This window comes from Portunus trituberculatus, chromosome 43, assembly GCF_017591435.1.
Source record: "Portunus trituberculatus isolate SZX2019 chromosome 43, ASM1759143v1, whole genome shotgun sequence".
Taxonomy (NCBI): Eukaryota; Metazoa; Arthropoda; class Malacostraca; order Decapoda; family Portunidae; genus Portunus; species Portunus trituberculatus.
The window spans coordinates 25,637,783-25,655,890 of NC_059297.1; the positions used below are offsets into that span (position 1 = coordinate 25,637,783).

At 40.8% G+C, this 18,108-nt stretch overlaps 1 protein-coding gene across 3 annotated transcripts in view; it reads left to right on the forward strand.

Moving 5' to 3' along the window:
* The window catches only part of LOC123517899 (alpha-actinin, sarcomeric-like), a 76,160-nt gene that overhangs the window by 52,529 nt on the left and 5,523 nt on the right, over nt 1-18,108 (forward strand). For 2 of the 3 annotated variants that reach the window (XR_006678609.1, XM_045278356.1), the window contains exons 3-15: nt 1,670-1,799; nt 3,620-3,801; nt 4,069-4,222; nt 5,750-5,835; nt 9,878-10,141; nt 10,491-10,627; nt 10,904-11,084; nt 12,396-12,608; nt 13,009-13,245; nt 14,375-14,459; nt 16,001-16,104; nt 16,318-16,448; nt 16,594-16,767. Coding sequence is in view for 1 of the 3 variants with exons in the window: in XM_045278356.1 (XP_045134291.1) it covers nt 1,670-1,799; nt 3,620-3,801; nt 4,069-4,222; nt 5,750-5,835; nt 9,878-10,141; nt 10,491-10,627; nt 10,904-11,084; nt 12,396-12,608; nt 13,009-13,245; nt 14,375-14,459; nt 16,001-16,104; nt 16,318-16,448; nt 16,594-16,767 (2,078 nt within the window). In the remaining 2 variants the exon portion in view is untranslated. Of the gene's footprint in view, nt 1-1,669; nt 1,800-3,619; nt 3,802-4,068; nt 4,223-5,749; nt 5,836-8,757; nt 8,841-9,877; nt 10,142-10,490; nt 10,628-10,903; nt 11,085-12,395; nt 12,609-13,008; nt 13,246-14,374; nt 14,460-16,000; nt 16,105-16,317; nt 16,449-16,593; nt 16,768-18,108 lie in introns of all 3 variants that reach the window. The other variant, XR_006678610.1, reaches the window with a different exon arrangement.

Genomic DNA, 18,108 nt, shown 5'->3' on the forward strand with positions numbered 1-18,108 from the left:
CGGTGTCTGGTTACCTCACTCGCTGCTTACCTCACCGCCCCTTTGCCGCTGCCTGGGTCGGCGATGTGTTTACGTCCTCCTATGCGTCATGTAGTGGAAGAGTTTGCTGCTTTGCCCATACAAGCTGCTCAGAATTTAAGGCGTTTGTTTAGTTGGTGTAATGAGGATGTGGATGTGAGATTGTTGTTGTAGTTCGCACACGTTCATTAGATGGTAGCGACTTGTGGTGTTATGGAGTAGTTTCTGTATTTAGAATCTTTTTGGGAGGTTTCATAACTATTTCTTAAACCCTTATAGATGACGAATTGGGTTCCTACGTGTAATTTTTCACAGTGTATCTAGAAATATGAACAACACACTTAAAACGTCCAGTCAATAATCTCACTAGTCCTTTAAATATACGAGTTGAAACACTGAAACGTTTGAGAATACAGTCCAGGCTATCACAGACGTATCGTAAGAGACAAGCACCTTCTAGACACTCAGTTTTGATTATTCACAGAAATTCACCCCTGTACTCTGATAGCTTTGCGTTTCTGGTGTCGCGAGTCGGTATAGGCGTGAGCCAGGCAAAGCACTGCCCGCGGGAAACCGACTGAGAAGTAGGTGAGATGCGAACGTGAGGTAGGAATGTGTCAGAGGTGAGGTGGCCTTGTGATTGTGACTTGTTCTGTTGACGGAGGAATGAATAGGTCAAGGTAGAGAAAAAAGTATTGCGTGCGATGGTTAGGAATGGTTAAAGAAATAAAAGCGGTGGTGGGGTGGAGGGAAATACAAGGTTGATGGACAATGAAACGTGATGAAAAAGCAAGGTTGGCGGGGGTTTAAGGTGCGAGGCGGGGCAAAAACGAGATTGATTGATGGATGAATGGTTAGCCTTTCTGTTCAGGAGGGGAAGAAGTGGCGTTGATGGAGTGGTTGCATGCAGAGAGAGAGAGAGAGAGAGAGAGAGAGAGAGAAAGATAAGGGGAGAAACTAGAGGAGGAATATTTGAGCTTTTAGTAGGAGAAAAAAAGTGGTAGATTAAGTATGAAAGGATAGAGTGTGCTACGGTAACGATTGATCATGAACTCATAGAAAAAAAAAAAAGATAATCTGAGGGAGGAAACCAGCTAGTAGAGGGAGAAGAGGTAGTTGAGAGAGTAATAAGAGCAAAGTTGACAGGGACGTGGCAATTATCTTGGTAGTGTCCATTAAAGAAAGATCCGCCGCACAGCTACAGCAGCACGGCCTTGGTGCAATCCGGCGCCTCACAAACAACCCCCACGATTACGTAATGTATTGTGTCCTTACCATTATCAAATGCCACAATTGTCCAGTCTTCATTTAAACATACATGCAAACTTTCTTTTTACCATGAATGTCCTCGCCTAAGACTTTATATTGTATTTGATTTTTTTTTTTTTTCTGCATAACTGTAAAGTAGATTAGCATTGTTTTCTTGTTTCCTTTCTTTCCGATGCACCGCCGCTATTTGGCCAGTATTCATAAATTATTTGCTCAAGACTTTCTCCTTTTGATACTATAAAAATCTTGTTATTTTTTCATTTAAACCATAGAAGTACTCTTAGAAACCTGTGTACCTTCAAGTAAAGCCTTTGAAAAGATAGAATTAAAGCGCAGAAGTATTTCAAATGACGATGACACTCCTTCCCTCACCCACCCACAGGTCATCTCCGGCGAGACCCTCCCCAAGCCAGACCGCGGCAAGATGAGGTTCCACAAGATCGCCAACGTCAACAAAGCTCTCGACTTCATCGCCAGCAAGGGAGTCAAGCTGGTCTCTATTGGAGCGGAAGGTACTGTTTATTATGCTATGCCAGGCAGCGGGGCGGGCGTGACAGGGTTGATGGGTGAGATTTTACAGAATAGACAAAGGCTGAAGGAAATAATACATAGAGGAAGGATACAGAATATACAGACGGAACCACCCGCCAGACATGCGAAAACACGAGAGATGTCTTAACAGCGGCTTCGTATATCCTGTAAATGCCTAAATCGTCGCGTTATTAGTAGTGATTGGGTCAGACAGGAATACGCCAGCCTGTACCAGACACTTGTCCAGGGAATAGCTCCACTGTACCAGGAAGGACACAGTAGGCGGATGAGGTTGGACAGAACCCAGTGTTACCGGGCACAGCCGCCTCATTGTGGACGTGGTGGTAATACTTCATTCTTAGATCGCAAGGTGTGTCATATTCGAATGTGCACTAAATAGTCTTGCCTTTATTGTTTCAAAATGTAAAGTCCGTCCACATATATTTTAGCTCTGAATTTTGTAAGTTGTAATTTTTGTAATTTTAATAACATTCAACAGTCTAGAAAAAAAAAACCGATTTTTATCAGATAGATCACTTGGTTATTTAGAATAGAAGGAACGCACGTTGAATGAATCGCTTCCCGTGTAATGTCTTCGTAACAGGACTAACCGCTGCCTCTGAGAACAAATCCCGTGCCTTACATAGTTACAGTGACTGCGTGCACAACACTTACTTCATAACTTTAGAGACCTGAAACACCTCAGCTATTATACCGTGATATTTGTGATTCATTTATCTATGCGTTTTCTACCGACACATACATGCGTGATGATTATGACCCACGTGTTTCTGCTTACCTTACTCGCAGGCTCTCTCAGAAGGTATCAGTGAAGAACATGTCAGAAATGTATTCATTGTACGGTGGTATAACAGTAACAGTGTTTGTGGTGTCAGCGGTGGCAGCATCCTTACTCCGCCGCTTGGTTGTGGTGGTGGCATTGTTATTTGTCATAGCTGGGTCGTTTCTTAGTTGGTTATTAGAATAATGCCTTGGTCGTGACCGTGATGACGTTCTGTCCATCCCACTGGTTTGAGAGAGAGAGAGAGAGAGAGAGAGAGAGAGAGAGAGAGATTAGCGGTGTTGAATGTTTGGTGAAGTAGATAATGAAACAAGGAAATCTGTCTCGCAGTGATGGCAATTGTGGCGATAACCAGTGTTGATGATAAGATAGCGGCGGTGGTGGTGGTGTCCGATCCGCGTGCACAAATGCAGCCCTCCTCACCACTACCACACCCATGCATATCAACTGTTCACACTTACTCATCCACATTTCCCTTTCCCACGTTCTGCCCCCTCCATCCTATGCGTGCGCACACACACACACACACACACACAGGATAAAGCATGGAAAAGGATGAAGAATACACCAGTTTTGAGAAGTTGACTATAGATTAAAGTATTGTTCTAGGAGAGGACCATAACGCTCTACACATTTAGGATTATGCAGTGTTTTGTACTACCTTTATGGATACTGTGAAGCTTAACTTTTCGACGTTGTTTTATAATTGCTCCATCATACCGTACAGTATCGAGAATGATTTTTGCGTACCTTATTAGATTCTAAGAAAAATCATCGTTGTTTTCTTCTTTTGTTCTCTCAGCAAGTGTGGGAGATTTTGGGAGTTTTGTACTCGAAATGCAGTTTATTGGTATTGTAATATTTGTTTAGATTAATAAAGAATTATTGTATTAAGATAAGAAATGGAGGAGAGGGAAAGATGAAATGCATTAGTGCAGGGATTAAAGCTTGTCTGTCTGTGTGTGTGTCTGTTACATTGACAGGTGTTCCCTCACACAGAAATCGTGGATGGCAACCTCAAGATGACTCTGGGTATGATCTGGACCATCATCCTGCGCTTCGCCATCCAGGACATCAGTGTGGAGGAGATGACCGCCAAGGAGGGTCTGCTGCTCTGGTGCCAGCGTAAGACAGCGCCCTACAAGAACGTCAATGTCCAGAACTTCCACACCTCCTTCAAGGTCACTGCCATCCTCCTTGCTTGTCTATACCTGTCCTTATTCCTGCAGTGACTTTTGAAGGAAGACAAAATGAATGTGTCTGCATTGTATTATTAAAGGATTTCTATTCAAAGCAATGTTGCCAATGAAAAAAAAAAATTTTGATAATTAGTAATTGTAGAATAAGACGAGATTAGTGCAAATGAAATGGGAAAAAGAATGAGACAGTAAAACATGAGTGAAATAATTTTGTTGTATCCTTTGCTGACCATGGGTTCCTTTCCACAGGATGGCTTGGCCTTCTGTGCACTCATCCACCGACACAGGCCAGACCTGCTTGACTACTCTCAGCTCTCCAAGGATGATCCTCTGCACAACCTCAACCTCGCCTTTGACATTGCAGAGAAGCACCTTGATATCCCCAGGATGTTGGACCCTGACGGTGAGTGGGCAGCGGTGGGCCTGGAAGTGGTGGCTGTGGCATGCTGAAGACAAATTGGGTGTGGTTGGCTCCTAGTGATGAGTCAAGCAGAGTCAGGAAGGAAAGATTGATTACAGTTTTTAAGAATCTAACTATAATGACCAGAAGTTTCTATGGCATTAGGGTTTTATTTTATTTTTTACGAGTCATTTTCATGTTGAGTAAGATGAAGCTTTTTTTTTTTTTCTAGAGAGGCAATCTCAAAATCAGATTTATTACTTCATCATATGATAATGTCTTGTATCGAAGTAGAAATATTCTTTTAAGAGCTTTCATTAATTTTGTCTTTTTATTGCCATGTGTTTATTTTGTTGTGTATCCATAAGGTCTAATAAGTGTGCCACAAAGGAGATAGTGAGTGGCCAGACATCCTCTTCCCATTAACAGTCATTTCCTCCCCCAGTGCCAGTGATAAAGGAGATATTGGCCATTGTTCTTTTCAGCCTGTATCTTGCATCAGTCATGCTCACAGATAGAAGAGGAAATGTGCCATACAGAGTATTCTCAAGTTTACACACAGCATGAAAGCTTCCTTACCTGCCTTACTTTGTGGTTACCCAAGGAGAGATGGCAATGATTTGTTATTATTTGCTGTCTCTCATTTTGAGGGAAAAAAGCATAACTTTTCTTCTTTTGAATTCCTTTCTTCGTGTCTCTTGAATTCAGGGATGGAGTAAATTAGAAAAAGAAAACTAATATTTGCAAGAAAATGCTTTCACCTTCAAAGGATCAATGAAGTTTAGACACAAATATTCATGAATACTCGTCATCAATACCAGAACATCAAGCGTAACCTGCTTAGATTTGTGCACATATTAAATATAATTTGTTTTTTAGACATGACCATTCATTTTGGGTCTGTGTTTGAACAAACAATGTTGTCATTGTTTTCTCTACATATAAATAACAACTAAAGAGATAGAGCAAGATGACATCTGTATATTTTCATTTGTATGTAGAGACAAGGCATGACACATTGTCTTGGTTAACATCTTTCAGGAGAGAGGTTATTGTGATGGATTGATAGCTCGTGGCTATTTTTCTCTTTTAATTGGTTGAAATAAAATTACCAACTAGTTTCTTGTAAAAAAAGCGATTCTTTATCATGTCATGTATATACTGTGAAATGTCAAGGTGGTATTGTATTATTTATTAATGTCTTGTATTGAAATACAACATAAAAAAGGGATACTCCATCCCTGCTTGCACTTGGAGAGACAGTAATGGGACACTGCATCTTAGATATTCTCATGCTAAAAGAAAATCTTTTAAGAAAAGATTGGAGGTTGACTTTAATAAGTAGAAGCTGTATATATTCCAGCAATAAGTTTAAGGAGCATCTGGTTTATGCTCCTTCATTTTTGTTTATGTATATAGGCATTATGTGCATCACTGTGTAGCCATGTTGTGGTCATGCCTCACCAGCACTCAGCTCACATTTGGGTTTGCTCACCCTGTGCACTCACTCCTCACATGCCTCTCTTGCAGACCTGGTCAACACCCCGAAGGCTGATGAGAGGGCCATTATGACCTACGTCTCTTGCTACTATCATGCCTTCCAGGGGGCACAGCAGGTAAACCACAGCAGAGTGCACCTGACAGACTATTTGCAGAGCTCTTCACAACAAATTCAGTTCCCATCACAGCAGAGGGCCCCTGCCTAGTCCATATAACAGAGTCATCTTCATCACAGCAGAGGCTTTATCCCACAGCATGGAAATACACCAGCCAGCCAGCCTCAGCCATTGACAGAATCCTCTTCCACTTTTTTTTTTGTTTTTTTTCCTCTTTCTCTCTCTCTCTCTCTCTCTTGCTCCAAGATTAGTTCACTGCCTGTCTCTTGTAAGATTTGCATTGGTTTGGAGGTGGTCTTGAAAACAGTTCTTCACTTATACAATTTCTACTCTAAATGCAAATGGTGAAGAAGAACCTTAGTTTTTAAAATGGCATTCGATATTTTATTCTGTTGGCTCATAATATTGATTGTTGGTGCATTTGTAATGATTAAACAGAGATGAAGGCTTTTCATGGCACTATGCCATGTCTTAGCTTGATGATGCTACCTCCAAACCTACCACTCACACATTGCACTGTCTTGTTGCACCACTTAGCAAACAGCTGGAGACTAATGCAACTTTGAATATGCAAATGAAAATCTAAAATATGAGAATATAAGCTTTCTTGCAGTGAAAGGTTTGATCCACTGTTATGATTAAGGGGCAAATTTTAATCACATCTTTCATAATAATCTCAACGTTGAGCATTAAGCTTGTGTAAAATAAAAAAGGACATTTATTGGGATCTTCAGCTATTTGCATCTTGGTTTAAAGACAAGTTTTGAACTATTCACACATCTGCATCTCTCCTGTGATGACTAACAGTAGTAGTTTCTGAGTGCAGCAGCAGCACACAGCAGCAGCACCTCATCTGACTCACTCCTACAGCACTGCCGGAGCCTCAGAGGTGCCCTGAGACGCCACCCAGCCTGTCTGTGTATTTTTAACAGCAATGCAGCATTGTGTGTCCTGCTGTCCCTGCTCACCCTGACTACCAGCTGCTCTGTGTCCCTCACTGTCTTAAAACATGGAAGTTATTCACAAAAATCTAGATTGTAATAAAAAATGCATTTACCAAATCACCTTGTCTTGAAAATCTTTACTCTCAGAAATTAAAATGCTTTTCAACAAGTGGTGCAATATTTGTTGTTCATTTGTCATAAGTGCACAACTTCCTTCTTTTAAAGTTATGACTTACACATCAGAGGGAAAAGTCTGGAGTGAAACAGGTCGACTATTACCATATTATTTTGCGCTAAGTAGAGCCAATGACAGCAATCAGTTTAAGATTCTTGGCAACATGCATGGAATAGTTTGTGTTCTGTTCATTGCTGGATGGTATCCTACCTAAGTTTATGTTTGTATAGTATTGTTCCTTTGACCTTAGTTCATGCAATGGCAAACATGTTTTCTTAATGAAAGACAAAGTATGGCTTGAGTCCCACAGTTTCAGAAGAGAGAAAAGCATTCAGTTTCATAATATGTGCATGTATATAGGCTGTGATATTTTGAGGTTATTAGAAATGCATTATTCACTCTGTTGAGGTCTTATTCTGCACAGTTGTAATGTGTTGTAGTATATATATGCATGTGGGGCTCAGTCATCGGTCTTGCCTGTGCTCTTGCCGTCTGTCCAGTCCTATGTTCCTATATACTCTGTTCTTAAGAACAATTGCCCCAAGAGATGACCATGCAAGATGAGTCCATTTATTCCTATCCTTGCATAGTCTCATCATCATTCTTTCTTCTTTCTTCCTCCCATCTTGTGTAGTGGCATGGACTTATCTTTCATTCTCTACCATTCTTTAGTACCATTCTCTCATACACTTAATATTTTTTTTTTACAGTCATATTTATTGTTCTCTCATTCATTTGCCTTCATTCGGTGTATCTGTATGTTTAACTTTTCTTGCTTCCATAACTGTACAGGATCAAATCAAGATACTTTAACTAGTGCATCTCCTGATTTTTCTTAATTCAGCTTGATTTTAGATTCTCTTGTACATTCACCTCTTAATCACTGATATAGAAACAGTCAAAATCAATCACTTCAATTTTAATTCTTTTGATATCTTCACTTTTTTTTATTAATTATTTTTCTTTTTACTTCTATTCATCTTCAACTTTTACCTCTTTCATTAAACATATTTCTTCCAAAACTGTCATCTGCACATAAAATTTTAGTCAACTTGTTTGTACTCTGATGTACTTAGATGCATTTCCTCTCTGATATCACCAACCTTTTTTTCATCCCTTTTGTTCTCTGGTGTTGTAGGCTAAACAACTACAGAACCAATACACTCCTTTACTTTGCAATCCCTTGTATTTCAAGATGCACCTATTTCTTTGTTCTATCTAGTGTGGTTGCCTGTGCATGATTTATGTCTCCTATGCTCGCAGTTTTTGATATTACTTTAACCATGACATTTGTAACTAAAATTAGGCCCATGTTTGGTTGCTTTCCCCACTCCTTGTGTGGGTGGTGGTGGTGGGGCAGAAGGTCAGCCCAATGCCACTCTTCCCTCAGCCTCAGGGATTGTTGATCACTTCAAGGCTTACAGTTTGTGATGGGCTGTTTATATCTCTTTTCACAGTACTATCATTTTACATACCACATTTTTTCTTATATTCAGTATGATAACTGAATGTCAACACTTTGTTGAGATACAGTTATTTTGTCTCAAAATTGAGCTCTGAAGACAAAAGTGACACTTTTCTATCTTCATTCTTGAGGCTAATGTATGAGGGTGGCCCAGTGTGGGCACTGGCAACCAGGGCTACAGGGAACATATTGAGTCAGCAGCCTCCCTGTCCTTCCAGTCTTACAGTATACAGTGTGCTCAAGACCTAATCCACTAATTTTCCAGCCATGATGTAGGTGCTCCCAGCTGCGTGCAGGCTTGTGTGTGCATGACTAACTATGTACATAAACATTCACAGACATTTCGGAGGGAGTGCCTGATGAACGTGCAGTGATGACTTACGTGTCTTCATATTACCACACTTTTACTGGAGTGCAGAAGGTGAGTGTTAAGGCTGACAGTGACAGAGTACTGAGATCAAATTACTAAGTATAAAGTTGACTGCTTTGATAATAATCAGAGAGGTGTTGATGGGTGCCTTGTTGATGGGGTTGTAGGTTAATTGTTCATTGGTGCAAGATTTAGATGCATGGAGTAGGCTGTGAGGTAGTGGATATATGGATTGAAGGAAAGCAGTCAGCTCTTTCGTTATCATTATTACATAAATGAAGTTAAAATGCTTGTAAGTCATAGGTCAAATTGAGTTGGTGATTTGTGTGGATATTGGAAATATGCCTTTATGGCTGAATGTTGGGGAGCCACATGAGTTTTCCTATATATGTAAATCCATGTTGCTGGCTGAAAGGAACTCTGAAAAGTTTGGATAGTACTCTTGTGGATGTAGGTGAGAATGAAGAGTTTGGATAGTACTCTTGTGGGTGTAGGTGAGAAAGGAAGCTGACAGTGTCCTGAAGAGAGTGATAGGAAACAGACTGATGGATACACTGCTGGTGTGATGTATGTACACACGTTTTTATTGTCTACTAATATCAGTGTGCTGCCTTTATACTGAAGGTCTTTTTTGTCTTCCTAATGTGTCACCATCATTGCCACACATTTCATTGTGCTTAAACTACAAATATGCTCACTCATTTTTCATTGTACTGAAAAGAAACCACATCATCATATTAATTGTATGAATTACAGATATGCACTTTGCATTATTTCTAGACTTGACAAATCACAGAACAACATCAAAATTTTTATAGCTTGTAGAAACTGATGATGAATATTATATATCCATGTTAAATAATTCAGTTTTTAACTTTTGGTTAAATCAGAGGGATTTATGAAAGCTAATGATTTCATCAATTAAGATGTGAATTTCAGAAAAAAAATCTTAAAAATTACACTGCTTTCCAAAACTGAATAATCTTTACTGTAGATTAGTAGATTTTTATTAATTCATGACTGGTATCTCTGAGCAAACAAAGTTACCACTATTACAACCTCGTCATTGAGTCTTGTATGGCTGTCAGGCGGAAATGGCTGCCAACCGCATCTGCAAGGTGCTCAAGGTCAACCAGGAGAATGAGAGGCTGATGGAAGAATATGAGCGCCTCACCTCTGACCTTCTGGAATGGATCCGCCGCACACTGCCCTGGCTTCAGGCCCGCCAGCCCGACAACACCCTGTCTGACCTACAGAAGAAGCTGGAGGAGTACCGCCTCTACCGCCGCAACCACAAGCCTCCCCGTGTGGAGCAGAAGGCTCGCCTGGAGACCAACTTCAATACCCTCCAGGTGCCTGACTGCTCTCTTCTAATGTATACTCATTCCTTGCTATTAAATCACCAGCTGACCATCTTTTCAGTGCCACTTGCCACCAGAAGTTGTATGGATTCTTAGTTAACCGACTTGTTTTGTCATGGTGTCTCTTTGTAAATTTTCATTGACTCCCAGAGAGCTAACCAGGCTTTGTCTTCTTGCTATACATTCCATCTTACTGATATTTATGTGAGATATTTCATCATTGTCACTCATCTTGCATGAATGACAATGATGGTAATTCTTTTTTACTGTGGCTAACTAGTGAATTTCCAGTATGCAAGCTAATTTCCCATAAAGCTTACTAATTTTTTTCACTCCACAGACCAAGCTGAGGCTGTCCAACCGTCCTGCTTACTTGCCCTCTGAGGGGAAGACTGTCACAGACATTGCCAATGCCTGGAAGAACTTGGAGGGCTGTGAGAAGTCCTTTGAGGAATGGCTTCTGTCTGAGATGATGAGGTCAGTGCTGCCTTTGTTTGCAGGTTATGGTCTTGTTTCATGATAAGGGGTTGCTGAACTTTGTTTTAATTAGGTTTACAAGAGATGTTTTCTCATGATATGAGGCAATTATTTATTCATCTATATTTAAAATTGATTACACAAACATATGTATCATATATCTATTAATTCTGTATTGTTTATTGATCTTTTAAATTGTAACTTCCAAACATTTAAATGTAGATTGAAAATTATATATTGGATTAACTTTCACTTGTACATGTTGTATTCTTACAGGCTGGAGAGGCTGGAGCACTTGGCCAAGAAGTTCAAGCACAAGGCACAGATCCATGAGACCTGGACCCATGGCAAGGAGGAGATGCTCAAGAGCAGCGACTTCCGTCACTGCAAGCTGAATGAGCTCAAGGCTCTCAAGAAGAAGCACGAGGCCTTTGAGAGTGATCTTGCTGCCCACCAGGTGATCCTCCTCCTCTATGTTGTCTTGGAGAGCTTTTTGCTTGAATCAATAGCTTTACAGCAATGAAATAAGATAAATGAAATACAGTAAAGTCCCGGGTTACATCGGTCTCGAGTTACGTCAAACTTATAGTTACGTCAGTCCACTATAAGGCAATTTAAGATTAAAAAAATTGAAAATTTATAAATCGTAAAGCGCGGGATTTATTGTTATTGTTGGTGGTTACCCGCCACACCACGCTTGAATACAATAACACCCTGCCTCAGTTCCACCACACCGTGCCTGGCAAGTGTTATCCTACTTCTGCATTTACTGACTCAAGTTCTTAGTACCTTGGTCAATGGCACCAAAGAGAAAACTTCTTAGTGACAGCAGTGATGCAAAGAAAAGGAAAACCATTACGCTACAAGAAAAAGAGGACATAATTAAAAGACATGAGAAGGGAGGCAGCAGCTGTGTGTGAGGGAGGGAAGAAGAAAATGGGAAGCCCGTTACCATGACAATGGGGAGGTTGACGACCTTGAGGGCTCGCACACCCATCACAACAATAACAACTCCGGAGCCTTCGCCTGGGCCACACAACACTCGCAGCTGACTTGCACCGTCTGCGTCTGTCTCCTGATCCCTATTGCCCTTTCCTATTGCATTTCCTGCTCCGCTGCCCACGCTTCTACTCCCACCGCACTGCACTACGCTCCCAACTGTCCGCCCTGGGCGTCACAACATTCGACCTGCCCACCCTCCTGGCGGCCTCAGGCGTCCACCGCTCTCGGCAACCTGCAGTCCTTCGTGTTCGTGGCCCTAAACAACAACAAAAACAAGCTTGTGTTTCATATTCCTACATAGTTGTAAATAATATAACAATATAACCTTTAACTTACCTGAATGACCGTAAACAATGATTGGTTGAAAACTCGATAATATGCTTTGAAATGTATGGAAACTCGAGTTACGTACAAAATCAACTTATGTCATGTTTCAGGAACGTAACTCTGACGTAAACCGAGACCTTACTGTACAGTTACTTCACTTAAAATTCAGAGTTTAACAATGAATATGTAATAATTAAATAGGTTGACTTATATGCCATTGTACAGGTTTGTATTGTTTGCCAGAGCTACATGAAAGTGGTAGAAAACTGCTTAGTGATCAAAATCATAGGTGTTTGATTGTACCCCTGCAGTCCTGGTGCTTACTGGCAAGGCAGCAAGGAAGCTTTTACAGAAAAACCCTAATTTTATAGGCCTTCAAGAATAGTTATTCTGTGGTTGTAAACAAGTAAGCACACCCTACTTTTTTCATGTTTTTCAGGACCGTGTGGAGCAGATTGCAGCCATTGCCCAGGAGCTCAATGCCCTTGATTACTATGACTCGGCCACCATCAACACCCGCTGCCAGTCCATCTGTGACCAGTGGGATCGTCTTGGCACCCTCACCACTACTCGCCGCAATGCACTCGAGGAGACAGAGAAGCTGTTGGAGAAGATTGACCAACTGCACTTGGAGTTTGCCAAGAGAGCAGCAGTGAGTGCTTGTCTATTTGAAAAGATAGTCAAAGATGAAAGTGTATTGAAAATTACATTATGTGCTAACTCATGCAGGTCATTTCCCTTGTAGATTTTTCTTTAAGTATGTTGCAAAACTTATTTGGAAATGTTGTGGTAGAATTATTTCACATTCTTCTATCTGTATTGTTCAACTCATGATTGCCCATACCTATATTCTTCAAAACTTTAATTGATCTTTCAAATTATAGATGAAGCATTTCATGTATAATGAAATGAAAGACATGTTTTCACCTACACAGAAATTCTTACTCATATCATCATAAAGTTGACTTGCCAGAGTAATAGTACATAATCTTACTGTAATGCTGTGAATGTATTTATAAAACAAAAAATAATGCTAATGCCATACCCCACAGCCTTTCAACAACTGGTTGGATGGCGCCTGTGAGGACCTGGTGGACATGTTCATTGTGCACACCATTGAGGAGATCCAGGGACTCATCGACGCCCACAGCCAATTCAAGGCCACGTTGGGTGAGGCCGACAAGGAGTACCAGGCCATCACTGCTCTGGTCACAGAAGTGCAGAACACTGCCCAGAAGTACCAAATCCCTGGTGCCCTGGACAACCCATACACCACCCTCACCGCACAGGTCTGGAGGGGCAGGGCTGGGTGGGTCAAACAGGGAAAAGAAAAGCTAAGGTAGTAAATGGCTGGGTTTAGCTAAGTTTACTAGAAGGAAAGGATCAGACAAGTTTAGATATGATGGTGAAAAGAAAGATGAGAACTAATGATGGGGAGAAAAAGATAAAATGAAAGCAGTATAGAAAAGAAGCATTGAAATAATTACCACTCACAGTAACCAGAGTAAGGGGAAGATAAGAGGATGTGGTGTTAAGGCATGATAAAGAGAGTGGAGAGGTAAGAGAATGACAACAGGGAGGAGGAAATACAGCATTTTAACATTTAGATTCAGACATTTTAGTAATGGTGCACAATAATTCTTTTATACTTCACTAAACATTAGCACACACCAGCAGCCTCCCCAGAGGTCATCCTGCTACACTTGCTACAGATTTGGAGATTTATGGTTTCACTTGTGCTACTTTGGGGATGTTGCTGAGTGTTGGTGTGTTGGCATCTTTGTATAACATGTTCTTGTGTCTTCCCTCATACATGCTTCCTAGGGCAGTGAGGGAATTATGGGAGCTATGGAGGTAATGTTATTGTTGTTGTTGTATGGCATGGGAATGGAAGGAACAGTATTAGTAGTGTAGTAGTTTTAGATGAAGCACAAAAGCTTTGGTGGGATCATTATAATTACAATTTATGCTGTTTATGAAAGTTGAAAACAAAAGTATTAGGCTGCATGAGTAAGAGAAGAATTTCAGTCATTGCACAAGGCCACAAAGCACATAATGATAAATTACATGATTTGTATATACAAATGCACAAATGTAATTGTGAATTACATACTTATGTATATAATAACACCTTAAGCACTTACTTTTTTGCACATGTCTACTAGGTAGAACACATTTTGCAAAAAAAAAAAAAAAAAAATGCTCATCTCCGCATTATCCAGTTGTGGGTAGCAGATAACCAACTAGAGTTTAAAATGAGTCAGATATGTAGTATTGTAAAAATTGGTATACATATATGTGATTGTACAATTATTTCTTTTGTTTTATCAGTCATGTTCCTTTCCAAATGTTTTGGGCATATAGTGTGATGACTCACTCTGATTTTCTCGTTCCACTTATTTCCTCCCCTTCCAATAGGTCATCACCAACAAGTGGGGAGAAGTGCGCAAGTTGGTACCCCAGCGTGATGCAACACTGCAAGCTGAGCTCCAGAAGCAACAGAGTATCCTTTTTGTATTTAGTCATTATTGTAACAGTGCATTCCTACATTCCCTCCTCTCCCACAGATAATCTGTGGCAAATACATGGTTTGTATCATCTACTTAAAGATATGTGTATAGCATAATCTTTCACCCCATGACCAGTTGTGCTTCTATCTTATAATATACATATACACACACTCAGCCCTCTACTATCATGTCTAATTGGTGCATCCATCACTGCACGATAGCCAAAATTGCAATAACTGAAGTGAAGAACCTATATTAATAATTCAAATTGACACTATAACCTACAAGCTCTCAAAAATTACTATTTGCCCAGTTTTTATACCATATAATAGTATAAAAATTAAGAAATAATACATTATAAAAAATAATGCTTAACCAAGAATCATGATAACAGCATTTTACGTAGTATATTTGATAGCATATAGAATACATGGGTATATAAGAGCACATCCATTTCAGCAAGTCAAATTCAGGAAAAAAAATTTCAATGTATTTAACCCGTACAGTGTTGCTTTATAGGGGTGAAACAGGTCACGTGGGGTTGGATTTTGGCCAAATAATATTGTTGTATAAAATTAAATTGCTGATTTGAACAATATAAATGTGATATTTGAGTGTTACCTGTAAGCCGTCATTTTCCGTGAGTCCTTTCACGCCTGGCAGCAATGCTAGAGTGGTGCTGCGTAAGATGAAACATGTAGAACAGTACTATGTAACTTCCACTTCTTATTTATTATTTCCGACACACTGAATGTTTCTTCCATGACTATATATTGTTTAGTTTGAGTTTCTAATATTTTATATCTTACGATTGTTTGTCTAGCCTTTCTATAGTCATATCATAGTACCAAATTTATCACATGAACACAAAATAGCTTGAAATTGCTATTCAAGTTGGAATAATATAAAAATAGCTGATCTACTAAACAGGATTTTGAATATATTTTTAAGTAATTATGACACCACTGATATATTTCTATAAAAATACCATTTCTTCAATAAATAATTCGTGGTCATGGATACATTCTATGTAATAGACCACAGCAATACAATAAAAAATCAGAGTGAGCTTTCAAAATCATATTTTGTCATAGAAAAGACATTTTGAACCATTTCTACTGGTTTAGGTGCCATGAAGTAAAAAAAAAAAAAAAAATGCCATGAAGTAAAAAAAAAAAAAAAAAAAAAAAAAAATTTGTACGTTCAGGAGGGAAAGTGTTTAGTATGTATATATACGGATCAACACTTTACAGGTTAAGCATATATTGTTGAAAGCAATCTAGCAACACATTACATGAGCAGAAAACCTCATCTTTCTTTGTGCTCCTCATTTGGCCTTCTTGCTGTCACCAGACACTTTATCATTTTTTCCCTTGCTGTCACCAGACACCTAGTGGTGTGACCAAAATGTAAGGAAGATAGTGTTACCAGTGTTACCATTTAAAAGCAGGTGATGGAGAAATGGATGAAAGTTTTCTATTGAGAAAGAAACACCATTGTCAAATGCATTTTCCTTAACCTCCCTGCACCTCAGACAACGAAAGTCTTCGCCGCCAGTTTGCTGAGAAGGCCAACGGTGTGGGGCCATGGATAGAGAAGCAGATGGATGCCGTGGCTGCCATTGGCATGGGCATGCACGTAAGTGTGCCAGTTGCAACACATGGCTTGTTGATGTTTGCTCAGTGTCTCTCAAAGATGCAGTGAGATTCATTTTTAATAATGAATTACTAAAAGGCATCTTCATTAAAGTGGTTTGAAAACTGGCAGTTGCCATACCTTTATAAAACCTTTGTAAAAATTGAAGATGAGAAGTAGAAGTAGAACAAACTGGTGAATTGAATTTTCTTGCAGGGATCTGTGTTGGAGGACCAGCTGAACCGTCTCAAGGATTATGAGAATGCCGTCATCAGCAACAAGGCCATCATGGATGAAATGGAGAAGATCCACCAGTCTGTGCAGGAGTCCATGGTGTTTGAGAACAGGTGTGTCTATTACTTGTATCATAACTCAGTTTCATCAGGACTTTAGGTAAAACTTGTGTTCCAGAAGACCACAATCCTAGGTAAAACTTGTGTTCCAGAAGACCACAATCCTATCAACTTGCTAACACTTAATTTTCTACTCAAGGTACACCCAGTACACCATGGAGACCCTGCGTGTTGGGTGGGAGCAGCTCCTCACTTCCATCAACCGCACCATCAATGAGGTGGAGAACCAGATCCTGACCAGAGACTCCAAGGGCATCAGCCAGGAGCAGCTCAATGAATTCCGCTCCTCCTTCAACCACTTCGATAAGAACAGGTGAGAGTAACTAAGTGGAGGTCCTACATGCAGATAGGGGAGGCATAAAAAGAAAGGCTAAGATTTCATTGTAATCCATTACGCTAAAGAATTTAGTGAGTTCAAATTAGTTTAACTCTTATGGGGAAGACTCATGACCTGTCACTAGTCAGTGGGGTTTCTGTAGTCAGCATTCACTCCAGTCTTTGCCTCTTTTGCCCCTACTTGTGCCACTGTCACTGTCTTGGCCGCTGCCAGTATCACTAATAGTGCCATGACCGTCACCATTGTCACTGGCACTGCTTTCAGCTTCCTGTTTCTCACAGGAGTAGTACTTGTTGCCTCCCACACACTTCTACAGTCATTCCACATGGACCGACCACCTTTTCCACTTGTGGTTATCTGTAGGAGTAAGTGACAACCAAAAGGGCATCCACCACTTTGTACATCCCCTCCGAGTGACCCTGGAGCTGAGGAGATGGGCCATGCACCCGACAAATTCTACAGCCACACCCTGTTGCCAGGCACACAATGTGGTTTCCCACACACATTGGCAGTATTGCTGCCACATGGCATGTCCAGCCAGCTTGAGGTGGCTGTGCACCTTCCTCCTAATCTTGTCCAGGTGTTGCTGCAAGCGTACCGGGACTGCACCCTGGGTAGCCAGCCCCTTGTCCAAACATAAGCTGTTCCAGTGTGTACTTTGTTGCCTCATGCTCAACAGGGCAGCCACTCATCCTGGTCCTGTTGATAGCTGCATAGTAGTGGGCCAGCTGACTCACCAGCATGGCATTATAACACTGCACCACTCTGCCACTCTGAGAGTGCAGGTGTTTATCACTCCCAGGAGACTGCAGCACTCTTCCTTGGTCCCGTAAAGCTCGCCTGGCACTCCAGAGTTGATGAACACCCACATTACAAGGAATTCTTCCATCTAAGCCTTGTGGTTGGGAAGGGCACAGGCCCTATGTGTGCAAGGAACAGACTCTTGATATCCACAGGAATCATCTCCATGGGCACATTAGCTTGGTACAGCTGGAGAGGAGCGTGCATCCTCTTAATGTTGGCATGATTACTGGTGTTTTCATTCACCTCCCTTAGCAGTTCTCATTCTTCCTGTTGTCCACCCAGCACAGCTGAGACAGCTTGCTCTAGCCACAACACCTCCCACTGGTCCATCAGGTTATTTGTGGCCCAGGAACAGCATCTCAAGCACTCCCTCCATCAACCTCTTGAAGCAGCTGAAGGCATTACATAGGCTTCACTGAACTGCCACAGCCCCTAGCCAAAGAAAAGGCAGTCTTCAGCTTGTCATCCATCTGCTGCAGAAGATGTGTGTCTGGCACTGTCACAATGTAACAT